At 36.8% G+C, this 19,327-nt stretch overlaps 1 protein-coding gene across 3 annotated transcripts in view; it reads left to right on the top strand.

Moving 5' to 3' along the window:
* Positions 1-19,327, top strand: part of HTT (huntingtin) — a 78,735-nt gene that overhangs the window by 43,961 nt on the left and 15,447 nt on the right. For 2 of the 3 annotated variants that reach the window (XM_039550440.1, XM_039550438.1), the window contains 17 exons: positions 100-216; positions 1,647-1,769; positions 2,301-2,539; positions 3,865-4,007; positions 6,798-7,005; positions 8,508-8,649; positions 9,898-10,077; positions 11,508-11,684; positions 11,934-12,010; positions 13,258-13,396; positions 14,862-14,984; positions 15,832-16,045; positions 16,246-16,391; positions 16,851-17,028; positions 17,304-17,399; positions 17,821-18,008; positions 18,639-18,765. In XM_039550440.1, the coding sequence (XP_039406374.1) occupies positions 100-216; positions 1,647-1,769; positions 2,301-2,539; positions 3,865-4,007; positions 6,798-7,005; positions 8,508-8,649; positions 9,898-10,077; positions 11,508-11,684; positions 11,934-12,010; positions 13,258-13,396; positions 14,862-14,984; positions 15,832-16,045; positions 16,246-16,391; positions 16,851-17,028; positions 17,304-17,399; positions 17,821-18,008; positions 18,639-18,765 (2,617 nt within the window). The remainder of the gene's footprint in view (positions 1-99; positions 217-1,646; positions 1,770-2,300; positions 2,540-3,864; positions 4,008-6,797; positions 7,006-8,507; positions 8,650-9,897; positions 10,078-11,507; positions 11,685-11,933; positions 12,011-13,257; positions 13,397-14,861; positions 14,985-15,831; positions 16,046-16,245; positions 16,392-16,850; positions 17,029-17,303; positions 17,400-17,820; positions 18,009-18,638; positions 18,766-19,327) is intronic. The other variant, XM_039550439.1, reaches the window with a different exon arrangement.

The raw sequence follows: 19,327 nt of genomic DNA, 5'->3' as shown, positions 1-19,327 counted from the left end.
CGTAGGTGCTTGAAATGAAGGTTTTTCCAAATATGGTATTACTTGAATGTTTTCTGTTAGTATGGGTGTTTACTTACATTCTCTTTGACTTTTCCTCAGGTGCTAGAAATGTTCATCTTGGTATTGCAACAGTGTCATAAAGAAAATGAAGACAAATGGAAGAGGTTGTCCCGGCAAATAGCTGACATCATTCTCCCAATGCTTGCAAAACAACAGGTGGTTATATGATGGTTTTAAATCTATAAGCACCTATAATAATTGCTGTAATGTATGTATCAATAACGCCTTTGCATATTTGATTTTTATTTTTGCTTTTATGAAGACAAATTTTCTTGAAATTGTGGTTGCCATATCTGGAAAAAACAATTACTGCAAGGTAAACGTAAGTCTTTGAAGTCATGAAGTTCATATTTAAATGCATGAAGTATATGCAGTATCATCAAGACTGTCTCCAGAGGAAGCTCATTCTGTTTCTCTTAGATACATGATTATATCAGAACACTTATTAAATGGTGTGAAGATTGTCCCATATTTATAAAATGTCAAAATTATTTTTTCATGGCTACAAAGGGTCTAATTGCAGACCAGATTACGAAAAGCCCCATCCAACCTGGCCTTGAACACTTCCGGGGTGGGACAGCCATACCTTCTCTGGGTAGCCTGTTCCAGTGCCCCACCATGCTCCCAGTAAAGAATTTCTTCCTAATATAAATCCATCCTCTTTCAGTGTAAAGCCATTTATGCTGAAGCCCCTTGTCCTATCACTACCTGCCTGTGCAAAAAAGTCCCTCTCCAGCTCTCTTGTAGCCCCTTTAGGTACTGGAAGGTTCTGTAGGGTCTCCCTGGAGCTTCTGTTCTCCAGGCTGAACAACCCCAGCTCTCCCAGCCTCCATAGCAGAGGTGCTCCAGCCCCAGATATTCTTCGCTCCATGATGGCAGTTGCTCAATCCCATGAGGATATCTCATGGTTGGGGAGAGTGGGCAGGATCAGACAACAGTTTTAGAGCAGAGCTAAAATGCAGGCAAAGTGAAATTGCTGTTGTTTTGTGTGACTGCACTGATCATCTTCCAAATTACTGAAGCAGGATAGGGTCATCTAGATTTTCAGTCCAGTCCCTTGCTTTTTGGAGTTGATTGTTTTATAATTTATCTAAAAAACTGTTTAGGTAAGCTATCCTGCCTCTGTTGTTCTAATACCACTGTAGCTGTTCACTTTTCTGATAATTAGATTTCTTTCCTCCTAGTTACCTGCTTAAGTTTAGTCGTGACCAGCATTGCTCTCTATAAATAAACCTGGTAGGATGTGCAGGGAGGAGAGAAGTCTTTAAATTTTATGACAAGTCAGTCTTCTGGTCTCATTCTCTGAATAAGGCCTATTTCTCCAAATGAAATATATGTCACGTGCACATTGGATTTCATATGACACATTTTTGTCCATGTTATCAAAACTCATGTCTAGGAAGGCCTGCAGTGAAACTTCAATTGATCTTTCATAGCTTTTGGTTGCTCTGAATTTTGTACTGTAAAGAACACTTTTATTTACACATAGGTTGCTATAGAAATGTTTATAACATGGAATGTTAATTTTGTGTTGAATTTATCTTTAGTGGGTAATTACAAATTAGTTTTGTGTTTTTCTTTCACAGATGCATATAGACTCTCATGATGCTCTGGGAGTATTGAACACTTTGTTTGAAATTTTGGCTCCTTCATCCCTTCGCCCTGTGGACATGCTTTTAAGGAGTATGTTTGTTACTCCTAAAACAATGGTAAGCTGTTGTTTTCAAAGGAGACAGAATCTGGTATCTCTCCATGCAAAACAAAAGAAAATGTGTTTCTCTTTAATAATTTGCTAATTGGTGTTTAAATACCTGCAGCAGAGTTTGGGAACAAATTGGCTAGAACTAATGTGATTTACCAACTGGGAGCACTTGATACATGAATGTTCTGCTTATGAATTACTTCCCTTCTTTTGTATTTTGAGGATCAGGAATGTAAAGGAAGATACTATCATAATAAAATAGAATGCAGTTTAATCGGTAAATCACATTTTTCTTATACAAGAATTAGTGCTGTTTCTATAGATCAGAGGTTGTTTAACAGTGAATATGAGCTTGACAGTTACCACAGGAATAGCATTTTGTAAGATCTGAACTCAAAATTTATTTCTGGTTTGCTCCATTCTCATAAGGGTCTGATTTTTTACATGTTAATGAAAATGTTAATTTTTAATACATTTCTGTGTTGGGTCATTTAACTTCAAAAGTATTCAATCTTCTGTATTTCTGTGTTTGTGTTAGGCATCAGTGAGCACTGTCCAGCTCTGGATTTCTGGAATTTTAGCTATCCTTAGAGTTCTGATTTCACAGTCAACAGAAGACATCGTTCTATCCCGTATACAGGAGCTTTCCTTCTCACCATATTTGATTTCATGTCAAGCAATCAACAGACTGAGATGTGGAGAAAATAACGTGTCCACACCAGAGGATCGCACTGAGGTCAAACAGGTGAAATACCCACCTGAGGAGACATTTTCCAGGTACATTGTGTTTTGAATAACTTGGGGAAGGGTAGAGAGTTCTGAGAAATCACACATACATTGGGCAGTGTTTAACATGTATAAAACTTCCGTCTGATGGGAATCTAGTCTGTTAATTAGTTGATATGGGACAAGTGTGTTGGAGGAAGAATTATTGAGATGGACAGAGATGGAGAAGTTGAGTGGATTTTAGTAGGACTTTGGACTGTCCTGGTATGTCTTACCAAGCCAAGTGAAGGACCTAATGGAGCTGTTAAAATGGGTGAATCCTGGACTTAATGAATTCGGGTCCAGGAACTTCACTGCTTTCCTTCTTTTCTGTGTAGGGACTAAATGATGAAACATCCCTTTAAGTGGAAGCCCAGGTTCTGTATTAGAAACTTGGCAGCAGTGGGAAACAAATCTATTGAGTTAGTCCTGCTCTTCTTTGCCTATTTTGAAGGCCCAGCTTTGTCTAGTTAGCTTCCCATGTTGATGTCCTTGGAGAGTGAAAAACTTCTGGCAAAAGAAGCATGGAGAGATGGCAGTAGTATTATGTTGACATAATGTTTGTTATTAAAGCATTATGTTTTAATTTGGTGGGAAGCATTTGAAATAGGTGTTTGTTTAAGAAAATAAGAACTTTTTATTCAAGTAGGGAACTTCAGATAGGAATAGAATGCTGTTTCATATCATTCAGCTCACTGTGAGGGTGATGGGTAGACAGACGAGGGTCTTCTGGACACCCATACTGTGACTTTATGTCCAGCAGCAGTGATGTAAGTAACAGAGTAATGGTTATGGCCAGGAGCAAGGGTGCCTTTCCTCAAGTGCCCTCTTTTGGTGGTGCTTTTGACACCACACATTGTCCCAGCTGGAGGTTTGATAAAGAAGCTGTGTAGTAGAGTGTGGATAGATGAGGCTGTAAACAGGTGAATTACTGTGACTTGCTGAATTACCCCTGCTCAGCTGAGCTGTGGTGTGACTGTCTCTGTTTTTAGCTCAATTTAACTCAATTGCTTTTAACAAATCACTATAAAGACACCACAGCATTCTGAATATTTGCTTTGTAAGTGAGTTGGGACAGTGTATGAATGCTATTGTGGCTGTAGCCAATGAGTAGATAATCTAGATTTAATATGTAATTATTGAAGTGCTTGTGATCATATAGCATCCTATTTGTTTTAGGTTAACCTATTCTGTAGCATTTCATTTAGTATGTTATTTAGGATGAATGGACAAGAACTTCATGTTTCATTTTTCAAACCGAAGTTTCATAGGCTAACCTCATCTTACTCTGAAAGATTGATAGTTTTCCTATTGATTGTATATGTGTTTCTTTCAAGATTCTTACTACAACTGGTTGGCATTCTATTGGAAGATATTGTTACCAAGCAATTAAAAGTGGACATGAATGAGCAGCAACATACTTTTTACTGCCAGGAGCTGGGCACACTGCTTATGTGCTTAATACATGTCTTCAAATCAGGTAATACTTGAAACGTTGCCCATTTTATAGCATGCAGTGGCAGAGTGGTTTTTAAGTTCCAAGACAACTCATAAATGCATTGAACAACTGAGAAGGAATATGTAAGTGCTGAAGATGTTATGTCTTACTCCATATAAAGAACTTACCAAACATAGTGCCCATGCATGCAGGGCACATTTTGCACATTTCTTCTGTCTTTGTGAAACAAAATGTAATTAGTGACTCTTCATCTCTCCTTTTAACTGTCTAAAATTTTTCAGTCCAAAAACCACAAAGCATTCCAAATTTGTGGGTATATTTCTCATGTTTTCTCTCAGTTTGGAGGTTGGTGGGTATGTCCAGGCTTTAAATACTGAGTTACAGATCACTAGTTCAGACTCATGACAAGGAAAGTTCCTGGGTTTTGTCATAATTAATAAAAATATATAAAACAAACAACCCCCCCCCAACAAACCAAACAAAAAATGAACCACCCCATAAAATCAGGAAAGGTAGCAGGTTCCAGCTAGCTGGTCTTGAGCTGCTTTCTTCAGGTTTGGAAAATTTTGCTTTAGGTCTCTTGTGCTGAATACCCAATCTCTAGCCCTTTGGTAATTCCTTAGTCCTTAGCTTGATTCCTTAGTATTATTTTCTGAGTAGTGGTACTGTCTTCCCTTTCTTCAGTTCTTTCTTTACTGTGACTGCCCTTTTTGCCTTCTGATTTTCAGCTTGCAGCTGAAGTGCAACCTTGGCTTACTGTTAGTTGTCTGCAGTTTAAAAGGTCTTGGCACAAGTCCCCTGTTCTTTATAGGCTTCCTTGCAGATATGGGATAAGGAGCTCTGCGTTCTGTTGCCTTGGTCTGTAAAATAGGAGTCTTCCAAACTGAGGTTCTTGGTGCAAAGACTCTTGGAGTGTGTGTGAAGAGACACAAAATTCATCTTTGTTTCAGGTGTGCTTTAGGGCCCAGAACTCTGGAGATAGTGACAGTTCTCTTCCCACGTGTCTGTTACAGTAATAATTTTTATACATTTTTATACTGTTTTATTATATAAAAATATATAATTATTATATATTTTAATTACATATTAATTTATGTTAAGGAGAAATATTTGAAGCAAATGTTGTAACAAATAACTGACACCAGGGTGTTTTGGCATAAAGTGATTAAATGGTATCAAGCCAGGAGCAATGAAATCAGAAAATAAAGCTGGTGATTGAAATCAGGGTAGTGGATTCTTCCACAGTGGGAGCTGGGGATAATTGAAAGGGAAGGCTCAGCTAGTTCTGCTGCTGTGACTGGCTTCCAGGCTGCACTGGGAGTCTTGCCAGGAATTATGTAGAAATTTTCATGCAAAATTAAAATTAAATATTAAAATACTCGTGCAGAGCATTGGGATATGTGGATTGGATGATCTGTAGAAATTAATTTAATTTAAAACTACAGGTAACTTCAGGTATGTTATTACTACTATTACCTGTATGGTGTAGCAGAGTAAAAGAAAGTTTTTCCAACACCTGGGCTGTAATTTTGTGTCATAATGTATTTATTTAGGTTGAGGAGTAATTAACTGCCTGAATTTATAATACTTTTCTTTTGTTCAGTTAAAACCTCCATGATAATTTTCTCTAAATTATGTTCTCCTAACTATGGGTGTAGCTTATAGCAATTTGTGTCTGGAAACATAGGCTGTATTCTGTCATTTTTAACCACTGTCCTACTTGGATTTTGTCTTCTCACTCGTTGCAGTTTTTTCAAAATGTGAGTATTGCTGACTCCTGTGTTTCCAACTGTAGGAAGCTACTAGATTATAAGTGAACATTCTCAGTGTACTCCTTTGAAGTTAGAAATAAAAGGCATGGACAAAGGAAAAAGATGAGCATGCAGTGGCTTTTATGACTGTAGGAAGTCGCTAGATGGTGTAGTTTCTGCAAATGCAAGGAGCTGGAATGGGGCTAGCACTGGTTTGCTAATAAGTGGAACCAGAGATTTGAGACTCAGTTATTTTTCCCATTCTTTGCTATTTACATTGTGTATTTATCAGTCCTGGGGGCAGCTTAAATTGCTCCACATGGCTGTGGAATTTACAGCTTCTTTCTTCTGTACTTCTGGCAAGGAAGGCAAGTTAACACTGCAGATTCCCTTCATTATTCTGATTAGCTCTTGGTTTCTAACTGACTCTGAAGAAACCTTTTATTTTACCCTGATCTTATCTTCTCATAGAAAACCAAAAAGTCCTATACCTTTTGACAACTTTCCTTGTTTTCCCACCCTTCTCATATTTCTTGTTTTCCCAACCTTTGTTTTGGCATACAAATACAGAATCAGCAAGTCAGAAAGCAAAATTCTGGATTTTTGCTGAGTGTTCCATATGCAGGTTAATGGCAGAAACAGTTTTTGCACTTTAGAAAATGGATGAAAGAGGATAAATTTAATTTCAACTAAATGTATTTGGAAAGCCATCCTCTGCATACTTTTAGGTGTTCTTCCTTAACATGCAGGGTAGTAGTTACCTCATGGTTCTTAAGTAGAATATCTGTGTTTTAATTTATAAACGAATGAACTAGTCCTGGTCCACAGGTGACAGTTTTAAGTTTAATGAAGATTTTCATGTATCAGATTAATTAGAATTGTAATGAAACCTATCTAAACATTATTTATTGAGTCTGAGAGCTGGTAGTTTCTGGTTTACACACTGCCTTTAAGCAAACTTCATCACTTGCCTTAAATTTGTAAAACTGCTTAGGATATACCTTTCTTGCAGGACTTCTACCCTGAATAATTTTAAAGCTTCAAAATTTATTGTTTTCAGGGATGTTTAGAAGAATCACAGCTGCAGCCACCAGACTTTTTACAGGAGATGGATCTGATGGTAGTTTCTATACCCTTGAAAGTTTGAGTGACCTTGTTCAGTCCATGATTCCCACTCATCCTTCTTTAGTTCTCCTCTGGTGTCAAATCCTGCTTCTTGTCAATTATACCAACTACAACTGGTGGTCAGAAGTGCATCAAACCCCAAAGTAAGTTTTGGTTTTGTTCCCTAGTAGTAGTAATGTGTTTCATACAATTATATTTGCTAAAAGCATATTAAAACAATCTAGCTGCTTTCTGCCAAGCCTGTCAGCCCATTGAATGGTGCTGCTTGGATTCTGAAATGCAGTTCTGCATTTGCTTTGTGTGTACATATTGTCTGTTCTGATATTGATGTGACTTTCAAAGTGAGGAAATGTATCCTGCACTCAGCTGTTCCTCAAAAGAACTGCCAGGTAATCGCTCCACTTCTAAGGCAAGAAATTTTCCTTTGTGTACTATTTTTTATTAAAACTATGGAAATAACTACAGCAAAATATTCAGTGTTTCATGTTTATATGGACACCTCATATTTCACCTTCCAGGAAATAATCAGCTGGTGGAGATGATGGACGCTGCTGTGTTTGTGACAATACAATCTGATCAGTTTAACTGTAACTGTAGCTATGGGATTATCTGTTCTCAGAGGGTCTATTGCTAAATGCTGTCAAAACATGGTATTAGCACCATGCTGGTTCATTAGCATCAAGCACTGTAATAACCTCACTGAACACTAGTTGTCTGAAATTTGGAGATTTGTTCTAAAATGAGTGTTCTCTTGGTCTGGAGTTAGTTATCCCATCTGTCAGGCATTGGAGTGATTTGTCCTCAGTGAATAAGGAAGGGAGCTCTTGTGAGGGTGGGTATCTGTCTGTGTTAACTGTAGAGGGAGGTGAACAAATGACTTGGGAGATGTTTCTGGTGCTTGTGCAGTGAGTGTTGGGGCAGACTTGTCTTGCTCTACAACTGAAGTGCACTAATACTTTCTCAAATGTGAGATTCTTGCTTCAGTTCAACCTTATGAATTGAAAATACATTATTCTAATTTGTGGAAACATGGAATTACCAGGATTACGAGCAACTACTGAGGCATTGGAACAGGCTGCCCAGGGAAGTGGTGGAATCACCATCCCTGAAAGGTGTGTAGATATGGCACTTCAGTATGTGGCTCAGTGGTGAGCCGTGGTGTGGTGCTAGGTTAAAAGTTGGATTTGATGATCTTACAGGCAACCTTGATGATTCTATGAATAAAAATAGCAGTAATTTTTTTTTATTTACCAGTATCATCTCTGGTTTTTTACTGCGTTGGGCATCACTTTTAATCTGACTCTAGACAAAGTGCTCAAGAACACTGGTTTGTTTTGAGAAGAAAATACAGTATTAGGTTCTGTTATCCTACCAGAGATGCAACAGCCCATGTTTTTCTTTTAAATAACCCATTTGGTTCTTTAGACTGTCTGAAGAAGTAATAAGCAATAGTGCAATTGTTAAAAAAATCAAGATCTGATAGAATGCAAAGTTCTACTTCAAGGAAGTGTAATGTTTGAATGAAGTTTATAGGGAAATACATGTCACGTAAGGACATTGGTAGGATACTCCAAGCACTTTGGTTGTTCATGCTTCGGTAGCCATACTAAGAAAATAGTAACAAAATAGAATATACTTTTTGCAGGCGACACAGCCTTTCCACCACTAAATTGCTTAGTCCTCATATATCTGGAGACAGTGACGAATCAGATTTGGAATCTAAGCGTGGCATGTGCAATCGTGAGATAGTGAGAAGAGGAGCACTCATTCTCTTTTGTGACTACGTTGTAAGTTTTGAATTTTGACTTTTATAACTACAGTTTTGAGTTATTTTATGATGCTGACAGTCATGTATTACTGATCTGTGTTAACTGAAAAGTGAAGTGTGTTAAGTGAAAAATAAAGACCTGTGAAACCAGTAATTTTATTTTCAGGTGGTGCTTCTGTAAGCTTAGATATGACCTCATTTGGCATTTTTTTCTGTTCTGAACTGAGAGTTCTCTTGGCTGTTAACGGTTACCTGGTGGGCAATAGAATTACCTTCTGGGTATCACAACCCTTACCTGGGAGGTGCTTGGAGCACACTATGAAGTTTTAGACTTCCCAACATCAATAGCAGTGCACAGTGTCCAGGAAACAACTAATTTCTGTCTACACCTTAAGAAGAGAGGTTTTACATGAACTTTTAAACTTCATTTTGGTTTTCCAGTGAGAGCAATTTCTGTGGCTTTGGTCTTTTGCTGCCCCAGTATTAGAGTTTTAGTTCACTGGGAACTTCAGAAGTGAATCTTCAGTACTAGGAGGTATTGCACTTGGGTTTGCACCTCAGATCAGTTTTGAGGCAAACAAACTGCATTCCTTTCAGGTTCAACTGAACAAAAAGCTATGTTCAGGAAGCACTTCGAGTACTAATGGACATTCAGTTACAGGAGTCAGATTAGAGGTAGTCCAAGGTAAAATCCTCCAAAACCTCTTTACTGGGGAGGTACAACCTCTCAGCATTGTCTGGTTAACTCTACAGATATTTTCGTGTTGCATTCCACTGCTTGTTGATATTCACAAGCCTCTAGAGGTTTGGCATTAATTATTGACAGATCTCTTTGGATTTGCTTTCCAGAAATTCTTCATTTTGTGTTAAAGACCAGTAGTAATAAGAAATCTTTAAGAAGCCTAAATGAAAATCACATTTTACAAGACAACTCTCTGTGCATGTTTATTTCAAATAGCATTTCATTAAAAGCAGCATCTTTGAATCAACCTTCTCAATTTACTTGTTTCTAACCTGTTTTCTAGTGTTTTTAGAAAAATAAGTTGCACTTTCATGGTAAATACCTTAATTTGCAACAAGATCAAAACATTTGGAAAATTTGTCATGTAAAAATAATGTTGGTGGTATTAAGATATAGACACTCTATGCCATTATTTTAAAGTAGCTACCAGAATTATGTATGAGAAGCTTCATGTTGTGTCATGTTTAGTAATTAAAATCTTAATATTGGTTTTACTATGATCAGATTTTAATTTTTCCCCTTTAGTGTCAAAACCTACATGATTCAGAACACCTGACCTGGCTTATTGTGAATCATGTTCAAGACTTGATTAATCTGTCCCATGAGCCTCCAGTACAAGACTTTATCAGTGCTGTTCACAGGAATTCAGCAGCCAGTGGTCTCTTCATCCAGGCCATTCAGTCACGGTGTGAGAATCTTGCAGCTGTAAGTTTAACTTTTTGACTTCTTGTAAAGAATCAAGTCACTTCATTTCAGCATAAGTTTAACTGATAAGTATGCAAAGTTTGACATTTCTGGGTCATTTATCAACTTCCAGTTTTATTTTAAAAGTCACTTACTTAAAAATGCAAACAGTGAACCTTATATTAGCAACTTCATTATTAGATGTGCTCCAGTCCATCAAATCTATGAATTCAAGTGGAGATGGTTAAACTGCTTTTCTTCCTTTATGGGTATTATCCCACATAATCAATATCTGAAGGGTAATTTAAAGCTGTAACTTTTGACTTCGATTTCAGTGCCTTGGTAGTATAAATAGCAAGCTACTAACTGCAGAGGCAGGAGTAGGAACCAGTCCATCTTCATAGGCCCTGGAAATATAAAAATGATTTGTGAGCTCATGCCTTCCCCATTCATCTGTTCCAAAAGTTGTATCCACTAGGTGAGGGAAAATCACCAAGAAATTCAAGATATTTCTTCTGTTGATTGTTTTAGTTTTCAAATTAAAAGGAGTAGATGATGTTTTATAGGGATGTAAGGTTGTATGCATCTCTCTTAATCATGGGAAATGTCATTTGCTGGACTTCCTCTAGAGATAATTGTGGGAGATGCCACCTGCACCCTGAGTAGCTTCAGTGCTGTTTCCTATCTCTTTGCATTGTCTCTCTGCAAATCTAGGGCAGCTTTAAAGTTATGTGAGATTAATCTGGGCTTCAGTAGCTGAGAATCAGCAGAATGAACTAAACTTAATATGTTTCAATGGAAGATGTAGTCACAGTGTGAAATGCTTGGTGATTATCAGGAAAGACAGTAAAATTAAAATAGCTGGTATTAACAGACTGCTCTAAACCAAGATTGGTTTCATGAGTCAAACTAGTGTGTCTTTGTGTTTCTCCCTTTAGAATATTAGTGCTGAATTGGTGCTCATATTAAAAAAAAAGTTGAAGAAATTGAAAAAATATTTGTACACCCTTTTTAATCCTGAGTTGCTACTGCTGTTTCTAAACATATGCTCAGAAAATCCCCACTGATTGTCTGGATTTCTGTACTGTCACTTTTCTTGACTATGCGCATGTTCCTTCCTTCTTCCAGAAAGAGCTGAAGCTTCTCACTGTGTTCAAAGCTTTTTGCAATTTCACTTAAATGTGTAGCTTTTTTTCCCCTAAAAGTTTTGCTCCCTATGTTTTGCTTACTCTTGTAAGAGTAAGCTTTTACAGTTACACATCAAACAACTTACTGTTCATATTAATTAAATAAGCCAGTAACTCATTCACACAGAGATGATTATATTGATCAGGTAGTTGTCTGCTATAGTTTTTTCTAAATGCCTTTCCCTTTAGCTTTAAGATCTTTGTATTCCAAATTGATTGTCATGTTTTGTCTGTTTCTCTGTTTTGTGCTGTTTCAACACCTAGCCCACAACTCTGAAGAAGACCTTGCAGTGCTTGGAGGGAATCCACCTGAGCCAGTCCGGGGCTGTGCTGACCCTGTACGTGGACAAGCTGCTGTGCACTCCCTTCCGAGTGCTGGCTCGCATGGTTGACACCCTGGCCTGCCGCCGCGTGGAAATGCTGCTGGCAGCAACTCTGCAGGTACAGATAAATCCATGCCTGGGAATCACATTGGGTGGTGCCAGCAGTGTAATCAAGAGCAATGATTTAAAGTACATCCAGATATGATTAAGTGATTTCGTTTGATGATTTTTTAAATTTAATATATAGATATGTGAGTGTTTACTTCATTTCATTTTATCTGCCTGTAACTTTGTTAATCCAGTAAAAGTATTTTGGGGGATTTTGCGTATTTCTGTCCTGTAAAATTCTTGTGATTCTTTCGTATAGAACAGCATTGCTCAGTTACCAGTTGAAGAACTGGATAGAATTCAGGAGTACCTTCAAAACAGTGGATTAGCAGCAAGGTAAATAATACCAATAATACCATTAAAATGTCAAACTAAGTAATGTTCTAATACAAATCGTGTTAACTCTGTTTTCCTACATTTTGGCTTTTTTCCTAGAGGTCAGATAATGGGTCTTTTTTGGAGGTAAACCAGGAGTAAAGCCTCTCATAACATGCTGACATGTTCTGGCACAAGGGGCAGTTGTGTTGGCTGTATTGAATTTGCAGTAAGAACTACTTAAGAACTAAAGCAAGCTCTAGAGGGTTGCATCAAATTCTCTTTCTTGCATCCCACTCCATATTTAACTTTTGAGAGACAGCAGCTGCAAATTAATTTCTTAACAAAATCTGTGTTCCTAAAGCCAACTTTATTTTCCTCAAACTTGCAAAATATTGCCAGTTCAAGCTAAGTGGGCTTGGGGTTTTTTGGTTTGTGGGTTTTTTTTTTTCTCCCAGACAACTGTGTTAAAAGTTTTAACTGTTTAGTCTCCTGGCTGTTTAAACTGCTGGTATAAAAAGGTGAAAATTACTCATTTTTTGAAAAACTTTAATTTGATGTGGGAAAGATCCTTATTTATTCCTCTTGTCATTGCTGTTTGAGGTTAATACTTGTTGACTGAAATAAGAAATAAGTAGGGGAAAGAGCCTAAAACCTGCAGTAGATCAATAGTTATGTGCCTACATAGGTAATGTTACATTTAAGTTTTTAAAAGACTCAAAAAATTACTTTGTACAAGTTCTTGATAGCAGTAGTGGTATTTAAAAAAATCTCAACCAAACAAAACAACCAGTTAAAAAGAAATTCTTGTCGCTGGTATAAATCCAGAAACTGGAGTTCTTAGTATAGTGAGGGATAATTTTTTAAAAAGAGAAGTATAGTTTTAGTGGATTCTTCAGTAATATCCGTTAGAATGTATTTTTTTTGCAATCAAGTAATCTGTTCACTAACTTAGATTCTTCTTACTCATTAAAAGATTTGCTGCATAAAGAAAGCTGAACAACTTGTATTTTGTGCTTAAGTACATCACAAATTTTAACACTAAATTAGATTTAAATCTTTATTTGTTGGTGGTACTGAGTTAATTAATTTTGGCCACTGATACCTGAAGAAACTTTGCATCATATGACTGCACAGATCCAACAGAAACTGAAGACCCTACTGCTTTTCTGTCCTGGGATTAGAATTGAGTCACTGGATGTCTTTCTATTTTTAAATTATTTACAAAACTAAGATAGCCCTCTTCTGATGTGTTCTTCTGTTTTCAGACACCAAAGACTTTACTCGCTCTTGGATAGGTTTCGTCTTATGGTAGCACCAGACACAACCAGTCCTTCACCTCTGGTTACCTCACACCCACTAGATGGAGAAGACCAACCAGCTTTAGAGACTGTAATCCTAGACAAAGTAAGATTATGTTTAGAAAGAGACACTAAAAGTGCTTTGGCTATAAACAAGCTTTACTCATTACAAAATATTTAAATGCAGCTTATTTTTACTATGCAGTTAGTGTTCTCAGGATTGTCAGTGTATCTCAAATATAGATCAGTGATTAATTTCATGTGTGTTGGCTGACTGTTGAACTTAAGATGGATAATTAACACATGCATAGATGTTTGTTATATTGATAGTGCTGTGAAAAATTTACCAAGTTTGGTTTCTTTGCTCAACTTTAATGGAAAGATTTTTATATGGTTCAATAGAGACAGATAAATAATCATGTTTTCTTGATGTGTTTACTACAGTTATTAGTTTTATTCATTTGCTGAAAGTTTTTGGCTGTCTCTTGGAAATGAAACATTGCTTGTCCAGACCTCCCTTCTCAGCTTTAAATTACTTTCAGAGAACAATCAAGAATACTGAACTGTTTCTGTCTTTCATGGACTTTGATGTGTTTATTTCCAAGTGGAATGGAAGGCTGGGAGCAAGTCTCGGGGCCTTCTGTGTCTTCCTTTTTTCTAGTTTGTCCCATGGCACAGATATTTCTCCTTTTCATCCCTCCATGTTCTACACTGATGCACAGTAATAGGAAACTTATGTAACTGAGATGGCAAAAATTATTTGATTAGCTGACAGTTTGGATGAGTCTGAGCAGTTATTGGCTATGGGGAGATGTTGAGAGCGACCTGGACAACAGGAGAAAATGCTGTGCCCAGAAATCATTTACCCATAGCTTTATGTCTTCAAATTACCCCCAAAATTTCCTTTGTCTCTCCCTGTAAATTCTAAATAAAAGAAGTGGTTTTTGTATACTTCCCCCACAACTTCTGCATAGTTCATAGAATCAGAATATCTTAAGTTGGAAGGGATTCATAAGGATCAATGAGTTCAAATCTGTGCTTTTCACAGGGCTACCTAAAAATAAATCCTGTGACTAAGAGCATTATCTAGATGCTCCTTGAACTCTTACAGGTTTAATTGGGTTCTAATTAATGTCAGCAAATTTATTTGAATCTGAAGAGTTTTCTTCCTTGGTTATAGTATAGGTTTTTTTGTTATTACTATTATATTTGTTGTGACTGTAGGGTATTCCGTGCTTTTTTTCTAGATAGTCTGCTCAGCTTTAGGATTCTAATACAAGTACCTGCACTATATATTAAGATTCATTTTTCCTCATTTCCTGTCCAGACTGTAGAGAAATAGACAAGTTGTCAGTGAACATCCATTGGTCTAGTTTAAGGTGTTCCATTTCCATTTATCGCTTGTTTGTTTTGCTTTGCTTTTTAGTTTGAGGGGATTTTTTTAATACTACTGTAGGATACAGATGTCTTGGACATTCAGTGCCGATGAGTAGTTCTCCCTCTTACCCCCATATACTGTGTTGTTTTCTGAAAACAAGTATATAATAAATTTCTGCTTTTGATTATTAAAGGACTGGTATGTGTCACTAGTGAGGTCACAGTGTTACATCAAGTCTGACTCTGCACTGCTAGAAGGAGCAGAGCTGGTAAATAGGATTCCTCAGCCTGACCTGAACTCCTTCATGACCAGCAAGGTAACTTCTTTGTCAGAGAAAGAGGACGTAATCAGTTCAAGTGTTCCTATTGGTAGTATTAATAGATTACATTCTGAAGTGTTTACATTCTTAAATGTAAACACTTCAAATTTAGATAATACTGATACTGATAAAGTATACTGATAACACTAATTCACCTAATTAAAACTAAAATAGTAGGTATTTGTGTAAAAGAGAGGGTATCTGTGTCTAGCAATGTTGCTAACAGTAACTTTCTAGTAGTACATGTTGAGTAGATAGTGGAAGCAAAGGTTTATTTATGCATCGCAATCAGAATAATCCAGTTTTACCATTTTACATAGTCTTGTTTTGCCATATAGTCTCTTCCTAGGCCAACTGTTTCTGTAACCTCTTCAATATCTGTGCTAGTTGACTTGGAGTAAGCCATTGACAGGCCACAGATCAATAAATCTGATGTAAAGGACAGCTTTGTTCAAATTCTCACTATGATAATTGCTGCTGGTATGGAGCAAATAATGCTGGGGAAGCTGTTTTTAAAAAGATATTTGACTTGTTTGTTTGAAAACTTATTACTTGAAGATTCCTTGTGTATATGTCATCCTTAATCTTTATTCACACATTGTCCTGAAAATTTGGAGTAAGCATATTGATTTTTCTTTCCAGTATGGTACTAGTTGGAATTTAAATGTGGAGCCAATGTGGGCTTATCCATATTGGCACACCACAGTAGAGCAGAGGTGCTAATAATAAGTTAGATATTCAATAAGCTGTAAATTTACCCCCACATTAGTATGTTAGAATAATACCACCAAATTCTTAGTTTCACTTTAAAAGCAATTTCTTTTTATTTACTATTTGATTTCAGGAATTCAACCTAAGCTTGTTAGCACCTTGTTTAAGCCTCGGCATGAATGAGCTCTCAAGGGACCAGAAGAACAGCCTCTTTGAAACAGCTCGGAGGGTAACTCTGGATCATGTGTCTTCTGCTGTACAAAACCTTCCAGCCAGCCACCAGGTTTTTCAGCCACTATTGCCAACTGAGCCATCAGCCTACTGGAAAAAACTAAGCGATATCTTTGGTAATAGAAATAATGGTCTTTTAAAGTTTATTCTCTCCTCTGCAAAGATACTTTACAGATGTCTTGTGAATACATGAACTTACTATTTTTAAAAAAATCAAGATACCTGGCATAAAAGTGCTTATGAAATAGTTCTGAAAAACATTTATTGAAGGGAAAAAAATTCAAACTGCTAGATTTCATCCAGTCTTATTTTATAGGAGATGAGGTGATGTATCAGTCTATGATGACACTTTGTCGTGCACTGGCTCAGTATTTGTTGTTACTCTCAAAACTACCAGCTGGTCTCCGTGTTCCTCCTGACAAAGAGGATGATATCCTGAAATTCGTAGTGATGTCAGTAGAGGTAAGAAACTACACCGTAATTAAAGATGTGATGAAATGTTGGGAGAGGGAACAGCTCTATCTTAAACTGATCACCACTGAGTAATTTTTGATTGGGGCAATTCTTTTGTTTTAACTGTAGACATTTCTTCAGTGGTTTTTGTGTTTGACCTGTGCTAGCAAATGAGATTTGGGTTATGGGACAAGGACAATTTTATATAAGGAGAGGTTGATTGACTGATGTAATGATGCTGGCCTTTGGGAGAATGGGTCCTGCACTGATTTTTGGGACACTTAATAAACAGTATATGAATGTCATAATTTTCTTGTACTTAAAATAAAGTGTTCTCTGAGGAAAAAATCAATACTATTTGCTACTAAAACTTTACATTTTGCCAAGTTAAAAAAAAAATCACTCTTGGTTAGAAGTTGTTCTGTTGTGAGAATTTGCTATTAATAGGAAACTTCTCTTTTTGTACAGGCACTATCATGGCATTTAGTGCATGACCAGATTCCATTAAGTGTAGATCTTCAGGCTGGTCTGGATTGTTGCTGTCTGACACTACAGCAGCCTAGTCTTTGGAATTTGCTGTCTTCTGCAGCTTATGTGACATATGCTTGCTCCTTAATTAACTGCATTAGATTTATCATAGAAGCAGGTGAGTGTGGTTTGAACAGCTCGGAGAAAAATTTTGTTAATAGATTGCCAGTCATCATTGATCAAATGCTGCGTGTCTGGAATATTTCCTTTGAGTCCTTATTAATTATTTGTTTGACAAATTCATTTTTTACTACTTTAATTTCCTGTTTAAAATTTAGCATTTACTTTCGAACTTGGCAAATGCCAAATTTGACTACTATGTGGTGTTGATTAAAAAAGTGGAATATGAAATATGTAATAGCTGTATCTTTCAAATATTTTTCTCCAATTCAGTTGCTGTGGAACCTGGTAATCAACTTCTTAGTCCTGAAAGAAAGAAGAACACTTCAAAACCTTTAAGTGAGGGGGAAATTGACTCAAATGCACAGAGTAAGTAAAAAGTGAATTTTGCTTCTGGCCTAAACTTTCACTGAAGAAATATTTTAGGTACCCTTTCCATTACTATTATTTTTAACAGTGAAAGTTCATCTGAGACCTTATTTGTATTTGGTAAATGTCTGTTAAATATAGGTTGCCATATTTTTGGCAGGTGTAGTTGTTTATTCTTGAAAGTTATACTTTAATGCAGTTTTTTCTTTTTGGGGACTCTGTTAGCTGTGCAGTGTGCTACAGACTGAGCTTTTTAAAGTGTTGTGGGATTTTAAATTTTTAAAATTTCTTTGTATGCATCCTTATTGTGGTTTTTTGTTGACATACTCTTTTGTTAAGAATTTTTTGTGTTTCTGTCTTTTTAAATTATTTGTCTTTTGAGTGGATTCATAAAACTGAATTTCTTTCTCTCCTAACAAAGAAACAAAACACATTATTGCAGCATGTGAAATGATAGCGGAGATGGTGGAATGCTTACAGACTGTCTTGTCATTGGGGCACAAAAGGAACAGCAGCATCCCTGCGTTTCTCACTCCTGTCCTCAAGAACATCATTATCAGTTTAGCAAGGCTGCCTCTAGTGAACAGTTACACCAGAGTACCTCCCTTGGTATGTTTATTATTCTGTGCTTTCAGGACTTCAGCGTTATTGAAAAACTTTGAAAACCAAACATGGTGCTGCATCCTAAATCCTACATCAGTAGGACTTCAACCTTAAGCTGGTTTGATCAATCAGTTTGTCTTTTTGAACCCTGGGTAGTAATATGTGCAAGGCCATTTCTCTATTTCAGCACTCTGTTTTTGCAGGGATGTCAAAACATAGTATTTTTTTTGGTTGAGACTTTTTTGCCCCCTCTGTGATGTATCAGTGTGCGTTTTCAGGTACCAGTAGTATGTGAGCTGTCTTCCTTGAATTCCATTTCAGCATAATTTCTGCACAATCTCTAAACTGAAATATGTGACAGGAACTTACTTGCTTCTGTATCTAAACTTGGATCACAAAACTGGATAATTAATTTACAGTGGGAAGTATGATGGAAAAAGCCCTAAAATTAGAAATATGGTATACATTGTTATAAGTTGTGTTAGATGTTCCATCTTCCTTTGAGTGCTTTTCTGTCTGGAGAGCTACTTTATTTACTGGTGTCTTGTTGCCTTTGAATGGTGCCTGTATATTTAGAGCTGTAATGCAAATACTATATCTGGTGTAGATAATTAAACTTCCGTTATACTTCTTTAGGTCTGGAAATTAGGCTGGTCACCAAAGCCTTTGGGTGACTTTGGCACAGTTTTTCCTGAAATCCCAGTAGAATTTCTTCAAGAAAAGGAAATATTTAAGGAGTTCATCTATCGCATTAATACACTTGGTATGTACAAAATTAAATTAATATACTTGGCTCTTATTGGGCATTTACCCATGTTTTGAAATTACTGAATAACTGTATCTGAAACTGTTTGCTTACTTTTGTTGCTTATGTGGAAGACACATAGTATTTCAGAGCAGGTTAGTAATTGTGCTGCAGTAATTCTTACATTTTGTTCAATGAAGAGAATAAATGGTAGAAATAAAGCCAAATATTATTCCAGCTCACGGGGATTTCAGTGTGCTCTTGCAGAATGACCACTTGTTTTCTGGAGCATACGCTTGACAGCACATTTGAGAATATTTTGCTTCCCCCCTTCTTTTTTTTTTCTATTACAGTATAAAGTCCTGTGATAAGATACCTGTTACCTACCTTCAGCTCAGGCATCAGATGTTTGGGTTGGACTAGAAGATCTTGAAAGGACCCTTCCAACCCAAACCGTTCTATGACTGTGTTAGCACAGTGTTTCCAGTTCTCTCTGCCTTCTTGGAGCTGAAGGAGACAAGCTGTGGTGTTGTTCTCTGCCATACCCATCCACACCCAGTAGATCACAGAATCACAGAAT

This window comes from Corvus cornix, chromosome 4, assembly GCF_000738735.6.
Source record: "Corvus cornix cornix isolate S_Up_H32 chromosome 4, ASM73873v5, whole genome shotgun sequence".
In the NCBI taxonomy this organism is placed as follows: Eukaryota; Metazoa; Chordata; class Aves; order Passeriformes; family Corvidae; genus Corvus; species Corvus cornix.
The sequence above is the reverse complement of the archived record's forward strand: the minus strand, read 5'-3'. Positions and strand labels throughout refer to the sequence as shown.